The sequence below is a fragment of the Lepidochelys kempii genome, chromosome 13 (genome assembly GCF_965140285.1).
Source record: "Lepidochelys kempii isolate rLepKem1 chromosome 13, rLepKem1.hap1, whole genome shotgun sequence".
Taxonomy (NCBI): Eukaryota; Metazoa; Chordata; order Testudines; family Cheloniidae; genus Lepidochelys; species Lepidochelys kempii.
Window position 1 is genome coordinate 11,417,182 of NC_136392.1, and position 10,594 is coordinate 11,427,775.

General features: G+C 44.2%; 1 protein-coding gene across 1 annotated transcript in view; it reads left to right on the top strand.

Annotated features, from left to right (window-relative positions):
• Positions 1 to 9,659, top strand: part of LOC140897151 (piezo-type mechanosensitive ion channel component 2) — a 61,905-nt gene extending 52,246 nt beyond the window's left edge. Inside the window, exons 41-49 of the mRNA XM_073309522.1 lie at positions 240 to 398; positions 2,149 to 2,296; positions 3,703 to 3,891; positions 4,260 to 4,352; positions 5,452 to 5,621; positions 6,357 to 6,473; positions 7,441 to 7,520; positions 7,896 to 8,124; positions 9,404 to 9,659. Of these exons, the coding sequence (XP_073165623.1) occupies positions 240 to 398; positions 2,149 to 2,296; positions 3,703 to 3,891; positions 4,260 to 4,352; positions 5,452 to 5,621; positions 6,357 to 6,473; positions 7,441 to 7,520; positions 7,896 to 8,124; positions 9,404 to 9,659 (1,441 nt within the window). The remainder of the gene's footprint in view (positions 1 to 239; positions 399 to 2,148; positions 2,297 to 3,702; positions 3,892 to 4,259; positions 4,353 to 5,451; positions 5,622 to 6,356; positions 6,474 to 7,440; positions 7,521 to 7,895; positions 8,125 to 9,403) is intronic.
• The last annotated feature ends 935 nt before the right edge of the window (positions 9,660 to 10,594 follow it).

The window sequence follows — 10,594 nt, forward strand, 5'->3', positions numbered from 1 at the left end:
CATTTATTATTCAAGCTGCAGGGAAAAGAAGCTCCATTTAACAGGACCCATAGTCTCAAGTGACGACATATGGCCACTCACTTTACATCTCATTTTCACTAGGTTCCAATCCAGTCTGAGGAGGTTATATTAACATGAAGGTCAAACTAGTGATTGAGGAACTGTCACATTAAAAAAAAATGTAAGGACTTTGGGTGACCAAAATAGTGTAATGGAATCTCTGTTTTATTCACTTACAGGAGATTTAACAGAAACTATGTGGCTCAGCTTTGGTACTTGGTCAAATGTGTTTATTTTGGCCTGTCCGCGTATCAGATCAAATGTGGTTATCCGAATCGGGTCCTAGGCAACTTTCTGACAAAGAGTTACAATTTCGTAAACCTTTTCCTATTCCAAGGGTAAGCAGAGAGGCGATGTTCAGCTTTTATAATAGAGGCTAAAAACCTGTGGGCCAAGTCCTAGTCTCATTGAAGCCAATGGTACAATCCTCACTCAATTCAGTGGGACCAGCATTTAGCTCTATGAATGTTGACTGTTGACTCTATGAATGTTGACTGTTCTGGGGGTATGTGTGATTTATGGCAAGTATATCACAAATTAAGGTCAAGCCCTAAGTTTGCACTTTAGAGGAAAGGAGAGCAGGGTCTAAATGCCATAATTTGACTCTTGAATCCAATCCACATTTCTTGTTGCTGTAGCCGAGCTTTTCCCCTAACCTGATTGCTACTTTTCTACATAATCGCTCAATAAACTTCTTGGACAAATCATCTCACTTCCTGGCAGTCTCCCCTTAGCTAGATCGTTTCTGATTGCCTAGAATAGCTGCTTATTCCTCCAGCATGGGTCTCTGGAATGTATATGCTGTGATCCAGTGTCAAGAGGCAAGGAAATATTAGCAGAATTCAATGTAAATATTGTGTAAATCATCCTGAAATAGCATGGTTGTGAGATGAGCCTAACTGAAAGTTAAATAGACTAAGTAAATATAGACTAAATATATTCCATGCCTGGAATTGCCACTGGAATGGATCCAGACAGGAAATATGTTGATACACAGTCTTGTGGCAGAGATATTAAAAAGCCATTGGCCAGTTTGGTCATATTTGGGATGAATTTTATGTACTCAGTGCATTTTTAAATACATGCTGAGTTACATATTATTAACCTAAAAAACCCTATGGAAAAAATATCCATTTCCCATATGGGCTGACATTGCATGGAGCAATCTGTGGGTTTTGTATAAAGGAAGAGGCTCTGAAAGGAACTTTAAGGGAGGAATCTCTCTCTGGCATATTCGTGGCCTAGTTTTCAAGCATTGGCCTCCAGTGGGCCATGCAGAAACACTGCACTGCAGTTTTGAATGGTATTACCTGCCAACTCAGGGGATAGCAACAATGATTTGTACACAAAGGGGATAGGCTTTGCAGACACACACCCATCAGGATCAGTGGATGTTCCATGAATAAACTCCATCTCTTACATCCACAGGTGAGCAAATCTATCAGTTTGGGTTAGAGACTATACTACTCTGTACAGCACCTAGTACAATTAGACACCATTCTTGGGTGGTCTTTTGTACACAGGCGCTGACAGCTGAAAAGGACGCACACAGGTATTTGCACAGGAACAAGAGGAGGCCACGTCAAGGCCCCATTGGAAATTTGGCTTTTAAAGAAGATCTTCCAAATTTGAATCATTCCCTGGTGGGTGAATAGGTTTATAGGAACTGCCAGATGGGATCAGATGAGTGATCCATCCAGTCCAGTACCCTGCTTCTGATAGTGGCCAGTACCAGATGCTTCAGACTTCCCATAATGGAAAATTGTGGGATAATTTGCCCATAGGGGAAGTTTCTTCTTACCCCCAGGCAGTTAGCATTTGGCTTCTGCCTCGAAGCATGAAGGTTTCTGTGATTTCTGAAATCCCTGGGCACTCTGTAAAGTCTCAGTACTATACAACTACACACTGGAAACTGTTTTTCAGGAGCTGATAAAGGAAAAGTCCCCCAAAATCAAGGAGGATTGTGCCAGGGAAAAAGATTTCAATAAATGCCTGAAAATTATCTGCTAGCACTCTGCTAGGCTCTGATATTTAACACAGATGTCACTCTAAAAGGTTAATAACATTCTTTCTTTCTTCAACTGGTAGGTTTCGTATGGTGCCTTTCCTTACTGAGCTGAGAGCTGTCATGGACTGGGTTTGGACGGACACCACGCTGAGTCTTTCCAGCTGGATCTGTGTGGAGGATTTATATGCAAATGTTTTCATTATGAAATGCCTGAGAGAGTCTGAGAAGGTGAGTGATTCCAGTTGTACAATCCCGTCTCATCAAATTCTCTGACAGATGTTTCTGAGGCCAGTTGAGGCTGTGGAGGGAGAATAATGCACCCTTCAGAAAAAATTGGACTTGGGAAGATTGTATGTTTGAGCAGAACCTTCCCTTGCTCACTGTCCACCACAATGCTGCAGATAAATGGAGATGCCTGTAGCATTCTGACTGTATAGTTAAACAAGGCAGCCGTAATTACGCAGTCAGCAATGTCTCGGGCATAGACCTGTTTTACTCAGAGTGGGGATTTTATCGGGGACTCCAAGATTATGGGATCTTTTGCCTTTTAGTCAGACAGACACTAGAGATGGGAGTTTGGTTTTGCCTAGCAGTACATCCCCATTCCAGTACCACTTCAGCGTCAGCATTGGTTTGAGCCCATCTGCAGGATCTTTTATGTTATCAAAAGCTACTCTTGCACTTACAGAATAGTCACTGTGGGTGGCATCCTGGCCCCACTGAAGTCAGTGTCAAACCTCCTGTTGACTTTAATGGAGCCAGGATTTCACCCTCTCTCTGTAAGGTGAGGAGGAGAACTCCTTGCCCATATCTAAAAAAACCTCTCCCTTACAATTTCCAGCTAGACAGTTCTTCCTTATTTATAAGTACAACTCATATCTCCTGGTGGGGATGAGGGAATATATTAAATATAGCTTCCACTAGTTGTTTTGGAATCAAACCTGGGAGCCAGCTCCATCTCAGATTTGTCCTCAATATCTGAATGCCATGCTCTGCCGCCAGCTGCTGCTGCTTTCTGTGGAGAGCAGCGCCCTTTCACTGGAAGGAGTTGGGGGACATCTCGTTTCTATCAAGACTTTAGGCTCCCAGCCCTTCTCCCTTTAGATGCTGCTTCCTCGCCCTGTGGCCTTTTTACAGCCTTGCCCCGGTCTATTTCGCTAGTGCTGTTTCCTCAAAGAGCTGTTCCATGGCAGTGGCTACTCAGTCCTGAGAGGGAGCAATGGGCTACTCTAAGAACATCATATATACATTATACTGATAATTTCTACTGAATTATAAGTGTGTACAGTTCATTACAACTCCAACCCTCACAAATAAAATAGTGAGCATTTTCAGCTTATGCATGTCTTAAAAACTTTATAATTTTTAAATAGTTCATTAGAGGTGAATAGATAAGTTACAAGTGGAATAACTAATTTGAGGTTGTGTGTTTTCCAGTTGGTCTGCACATGGGGTGTGTGTGTGTGTGTGTGTATTGAGTAATCTGCCACTCAGTGTGCATGCAAAACAGTTAGGTTGTTTTCCAAATGCTTTGACTATCTCATAGCCTCAAAATGGTCACCAAGTTCCTTCCTGCCTGGTTTCCCTGCCATGCTACAATTGCATCATACTCAATTATATCTTTTTATTTGCAGAAATATCCTCAGCCTTCTGGCCAGAAGAAGAAAATGATCGTGAAGTATGGAATAGGGGGCTGCATTGTCTTTATATTGGTCTGCATCGTGTGGTTCCCACTGCTTCTTATGTCACTGGTTAAATCTGTGGCAGGAGTAACCAATCAGCCCCTGGATGTCTCAGTCCAAATTACCATTAGCGGTTACGAGGTAAGGGGAGTATTCTTACACGAGTGTGACAGACACTGACACACACACGGGCTAAGTGGATTTACACTAGGGTCAGAATCTTTTCACCTTATTGTTCACTGGTGTGCAAATGGCCTATGCTAGGGGCGATGGAAGGCTGCTGTCACTGGAAGGCTGTTCAGTGCCCTGTGTGAAATGGCAGTGGAAGCAATAGAAAAGGGAAAGGTATTAAGACGAAAGAAAAGGGGAGGTGGTAAATTCTATCTGGTTTCATGCTTCATACCAGTGGCATGGATTTTCTCTGTATTGCTACAGTGCCTGGAGGCACAGGGGTCCCAGGCTGCACTGAGAATGCCAGATCTGTGATTCGCCCTCTCTTTCTTGCCTAGTCATTATTCACCATGAGCGCTCAGCAGAGGAATCTGATCCCTTTCTCTCCAGCAGCTTATAATGAGCTGGCTAATCAATATGCCCTTCACCCGGTAAGTGTCAGGGCTCATTTAATCAGAGAGCCCAGATTCCCTCCAGTCATCCCTCAATGTTAGTGCTGCTCAGTGAGAGTTCTCCAGCAGGTGTCAGGTGCTTTGGTGGACATATCTTCCCTTTCCTGGAGTGAGCCCCTCACAAAACTGCAGTGATTTTTTTAGCCCAAGTTATGTCTACAGAGGGATTTCAGCAGTGCTTAGAAGTCATGGCACATGCTGGCAGGGTGACTCAGCAGAAACAAAACACAGGGGTAGTCAGGCGGGTCTTTCCTTAAGAGGGTATGTTTGCAACTTAAAGTCAAAGCAAAAAACAAAAGTCACCAAATATTTCCCCAGTCTAGAGCCTGACAGTCCCTAAAGTAACTCTTCTCCTCAGTGCCCTAAGCAGCCAATTTATAGCCCTTCCCCACAGCACCTGTGCAAGGGGGGAGGGAATGCTGAGCTGGTGTTAACCCCTTGCTCACCAAGAACCAGATAGTGCCATGCACCCTGTCACACCTGGTTTAAATCTGGCTGCAGGTTAAACTGGTTTTTAACCCTACTCTAGGGTACATCCCTGCTTCTATGAGGGTTAGTGGGCCCTCAGTCCAGTTATGGCCCCTTTGTTACACTCAGGAAGTGCAAAGGAACCATAATTCAGCTCCAAATGCCCAGCAGAGAATTCCCCTGCTGGAGGAGAGGCCCTATCAGCACATCAGTGCTGCTGCCAGGTCCTGTTCTCCCAGCCAAGGGCAGAAGGAGGGCATGGGGGGGGGGGAAGATGAGTGGCTCTATTCCACTGTGCCAATCTTTCCTGGCAGCAGCTCTGTGAGGGCTGTTCCTTGGTGACCCCATTCCTGTCCCTCCTGGAGCTCTGGGAACTTGGCCGTGAGGGAGGATTGGGCCCAGCACTAGGTTTTTGAGTAGTGCCTCCGACAGCCTGGCCCTGCTCTCAGCAGTCGAGCTACCTGAGGTAAATGCCACAGTTTGGCTGCTGTTGAGTTTGAGCCATTTTAAATGGGTTGGTTCCCTGTTGCAAAACCTGTGTAGATGAGGCCCTAACAAGAAGCCAAAAGGTTCCTGTTTTGATGTTTTACCCCTTCTATCCCTTCCCAAGTCTGCCATGCAGTTTATAGTGAACTACGGCCCAGAGGACATCGTCATTGCTAAAATAAAGAGCAATGCCAGCTTGCTGTGGAGCATCAGTCCTGCCAGCCGAGAGGCCATGATGGACGAGCTCTCCAGCTCCGCTGCTGTCTACGTCGACTTTCACTGGACCATTCTCAGGTAAATGCAGCATCGTGGTTAACACTGCAGTCGGTTAATGCAGCTCAAGGTCTATATTTTAAAAGTACTTTTCAGAGGAGTGACAAGTCAGTTTTAACAACATCAGTTAATGAATTATATAGTGGTCATACTCATTCATTCAGACTTCACTACGGTTAGCCTGCTGGTGTGCTGAGGTCCCTGCCACTCATGCTGTCACATTGTGTCCTGTGCTTCCCCTGCCTGTCTAATACAGAGTGGGAGCTCTTTGGGGCAGGGACCATCTTTGTGTTCTGTGTTAGTACATCACCCAGCACAAAGGGGGCCTGGTCCATGTCAGGGGCTCCTAAGAGCTACCACAATACAAATACACAATAATAATAATTAGTTAATTAATGGCTTCCATTCAGGGATCTCAAAGCCCTTTACAAACATTCATTCATGACTTGAGCCTTACACCTACCTCCGCGGAGAGGCTGGTGTAATTATCCTCTGAAATCTCTGTAGCACTTTGTGTTGCAGCTTCACCTCCAACATGTCCCCTTCCATAGGGCTTGCAAGGGACCCTCATAAGAAAGCCCGTAGCTGTCTTATACAGTGCCTGCACCAGAGGAATTCTTTCCCACCAGTTAAATGACTTTTACAGCCCCTGTACACCTCCACAGCAGGAAGAAGAATCCCTTCCAGTAAGTCTTATCTTGGAACTACATTTGTGTACCACACTTGAATATACCTCACTTGATTTTCTCTGGGCAGGAACGCTTCTCTGGTGAAGAATGTGGAAGCATCTGGCAAGCACACCGTGCGGTACAAAGAGAAGGAAATAAGAGAACAAATTGTTCAAATGCTAAATGGGACCAGGAAAGAGCCAATGTCAGTATTTTTCTTCTGTTTGAGCAGCATTTTCAAAATGCGCCATGGCAAAGAATTGTTGTTGGTGAACACAGTAGAGGGGATTTTTCACACGTTAAATGGGAGGGTCATTCCTTTTACAAACATTATAACCACACTATGTTAGGACTTCCCCCGTTTGATGACAAGGAGGGGCAGGGGTGTTGTAGTCACTCCTAGAAGTATTTTAGCTCCCATTTACGGTCATCCTTTTCTAAAATACATTGCATATGAACAATGGTGTCTGTACAGCCCTAGAGACTGAAGCCCTGGATTCCACAAAGCAGTACAACTCAGGCAGCAGCTGCCCTGCACACGTGCCTGGAGGGATCATCTCTGTGGTTTCGGGGTGGTTGGTTTCCAGAACCCAGTCGACCCCAGGACTCTTTCCTGAAGCTGCCAAAAATGGGCAACTAATGAGGAAGACTGGAAGGATGATCTGGTTGTTAGGGTGCTAGCCTAGAACTCCACAGACCTGGGTTCAATTCCTGACTTTGCCACAGACTTCCTGCAGGACCTTAGGCAGGTCACTCAGATGTAGATCCACAAAGTTATTTAGAGACCTAACTCCTGTTGATTTCAATAGGGGGTTAGGCATCTAACTACCTTTGAGGGTCAAGGCCTCATTTTCCCATCTGTATAATGGGGATAATGTCACTGCCCTACCTCACAAGGGTCTTAGGAGGTTAAATATGTTAATAATTTGAGGCACTCACATATTACAGCAATGGGGGGGCAATATAGGTACCTTAGCTAGTTTCTCTGTTATGGTCCTTGAGAGCTAGACAGAACCATTCTGTTAACAGATTGAGTGGGAGTTGCAAAGTTCAGATTCACTCTGGGGGGTTGATCCAAGCACATTTCTAAGTGGTAATGATCCAGAAGATTAATGCATAGCACTGAAGTATTTGATAATTCCAATGCAACGTTGGCTTCCACTTGCTTCTAGACTGCTTCCTGGCGTCGTACCAAGATACCTCAGGGCTACTGCTGGATCAGAAGCTAAAACTGCACATCGCTTGCAAGTTGGTAAGCAGTTGCAATAAATTAATTATGTTTTGGTCTCAGAGTTCCTTTGTGGAAACTGAAGTGGTACCCACTGTGGGCTAAGAGGGGAAATATTGTGAGCCTCACACACATTTCCAAATATCACAAAGATTCTGCACCAAACTGGCTGAAATGGAAATATTTCCCCAGTAACAAATTCCCATAAATTTGTGAGCACATCAGTTTTTACATGTGCAAGAAAGCAGATCACTGCACTGCTCTACAGAACAGATTCTCTTCTCTGAAGAGGAGTACTTGGAGAAGGAAATAGCATGCAGGGAAGGGAAGCATAGAACTGAAAGGTATTAGGCATGTAGGGAAAAAGCTCCTAATTTTATCTTTGCATTTGGGAACCAGCTCATTCTCATAAACCACAAGATATAGACAAAATGGCTTTCTTCCGAAACATAACCATAAAACTACAGCAGCTGGCCATCAACTCGTCTTCCAGCCAAGTTACTGAGTGGTGGGTTATTCAAGAGTGGAATCCTACCTGCTCTGGTAATGCTTGCAGCAAGAATATGGAGCTTATCATCTACAATGACAAAGTCAGCCCTTCCAGTCTGGGATTCCTGGCAGGCTACGGGTAAGGATGGCATGCTACGCTACAAAAATACTCCCCATTGCTCTTTCTAGGTGGTGGAATACTTTATTCGGGTTTATTAGGTAGTTATTCAGTATTGGCATTTCCCTACACAACCAGGCAGAATATATATCTATTCTGTCTGATTGTGTTTGACAGGTTGGTTCTTTCATAGTTTTTCAATATTTTCTATATGGCTCAAAAGCTGAGCCTGTCAGGCACTGCTCTGAAAGATAAGCCCTTAGGTGGGTTATTAGCAACTGAAATGGAGGTGTAGGGTTATCACCAACCAGATCTAACATTTGATTACTCCTCTTTGACCCTGCTGTAGTCAATGAAGTTGCACAAGTGTAACTGAGAGCAGAATTTAGCTAATGGTCAGCAAGCTAACATTTGATCTACGTCAGTCAAATTGTTGCAAAGTGCTACAGCTTTCAAAATTAGCAGCGATTCTGAGGGAAAACAGTCACATAAAGCAATTCCATTTCCGTGTGTCCCACAATAGGTTTTATGCACCACCTAGCAATTTACTGAAGTCCTAGGTCTGTGTTCTGAAAGGGCTTGAAGGCACAGGTGCTTTATTTTCCTTCAAAACTGAGAACAAATTCCTTGGGTTTGGCCAGCGAGCAGTCCTTATATCCCTAAAAATCACACATCTTTCAGTAAAAGCAAATGTGAAAACAAAGAGGAAAAAAGTCCCCTTCCCAGAGCACTAGGCTGGGAACTACTTTGGACCCAGTTTCCAATCCCTGGGTTAGGAGATTTTATTTCAGACTAGAAATAAAGCAGAAATTTAATAGTGAAGGGTAATTAGCTATCGGCACACCTTAGCTAAGGAGGTGGTGATTTAAAGAATTCATGTGATGGAAAATCCAAGATTGGATTTCTTTCTAAAAAGACATGCGGTAGCTCAACCACAAGTTATGGGTTTAATGCAGGCAGCACCGGGGGAGGTAATTCTATGGCCTGTGTTATGCAAGAGGTCATAGCTGATCACAATGGTCTCTCCTTCTGGCCTATTAATTGACCTTAATCTGCACTGGTAGTCTCACTGAAATTAGTGGAACTTTGTATAACTATTCGAGGTAAGGATGGTAAAGTTGGGTCCTTTGGGAAAAGCTAAATTGCACATTAATGGATACCTAAATAGCTTGCTTATTATAGACATTTATGCACAACTCCCATAGAATGGGCAGATAGCATGACCATATTAGGGAAGAGATATGGTCCCTTATTTCTTCTCCCAGTTCTGATCAACCCTGTACTCCCCTCTTCTCCTCAGCATCGTTGGCCTCTATATGTCCGTTGTCCTCGTCATTGGGAAGTTTATCCGAGAGTTCTTCAATGGCATCTCCCGTTCAATAATGTTTGAAGAGCTGCCCAACGTGGACCGCATCCTGAAACTCTGCACAGACATCTTCCTGGTGAGGGAGATTGGGGAGCTGGAGCTGGAGGAACAACTCTTTGCCAAACTCACCTTTTTGTACAGATCTCCTGAAACTATGATCAAGTGGACTAGAGAGTCAAAGGAACAGTGACAGGACAAATATTTGTTTAGTGAAGATCAGGCTTAGGAAGCAAACTATTGGCATGGGCTGCTTCAGAAGCAAATAGAACATTCAGGAACGGGAGATGCTGTGAGCATCTCCTCTCCATTGGCGTATTTCCACCTTAAGCTTTTCCAAAAGTTCCTCACCAAAATGTATCGTGTTTAGGCAGAAAGTGTACTTTTCAGGCCAGTGACTTCCCTTTGCTCAACCAGGGAAGACCTAGTATTGATCCCCTACAGACTGCACCCCACAATCATGGGTGCAGAGAGCTCGGCCCAAGTCCACCTGATTTTATCTGCAAAGCAGCTAGAAACTTCCTCACAGAAACTTCTAATCAGCCTCTGAGCAACTGCAGCTTGGGCTAACCAAGCTGAGCACCATTAATGGCTGAAGATAAATTATAGGGAGGAAATTTTAATCGGGCTAATTTACAAGAGTCTAGGTTCAAATGCAAGATTTTAAAAAAACACTTAAAGGGGTACTAGGACATGGGTGATGAGGCTTCCAGTGCTCATTGGACAAAATGCACAGACTCAAGATGTGTAAACATTCCAGTTTAGAACATAAAAACAAACCATTCCAAGACAAAATAAAAGAACAGAATGGGGCAGGGCATGATCTCTCTAGCTAGGCCTAAGGTCCCTTCAATTCTTAAGAGGTCTCTACCACAGTCTTTACCCAACTAATATTCTACTTCATAGTTTGGAGGGGTTTTCTATCTTGCTCTGCTTTTAAGTGGATACTCACTCCTTCCAGGTGAGAGTTCATCCACTTTTTCCTCGCTGCAGAATCACTGAAAAATGGGTTGGCAGAAGAGAACAGGGGTATTGGGCAACGTTTTGTTAGGTTAAAATGGAGGGGTTACCTGAATGGTATCCAGGATGGTACCCCAGCATAGGGACAAGGGGATGGAGTAGGGAAGT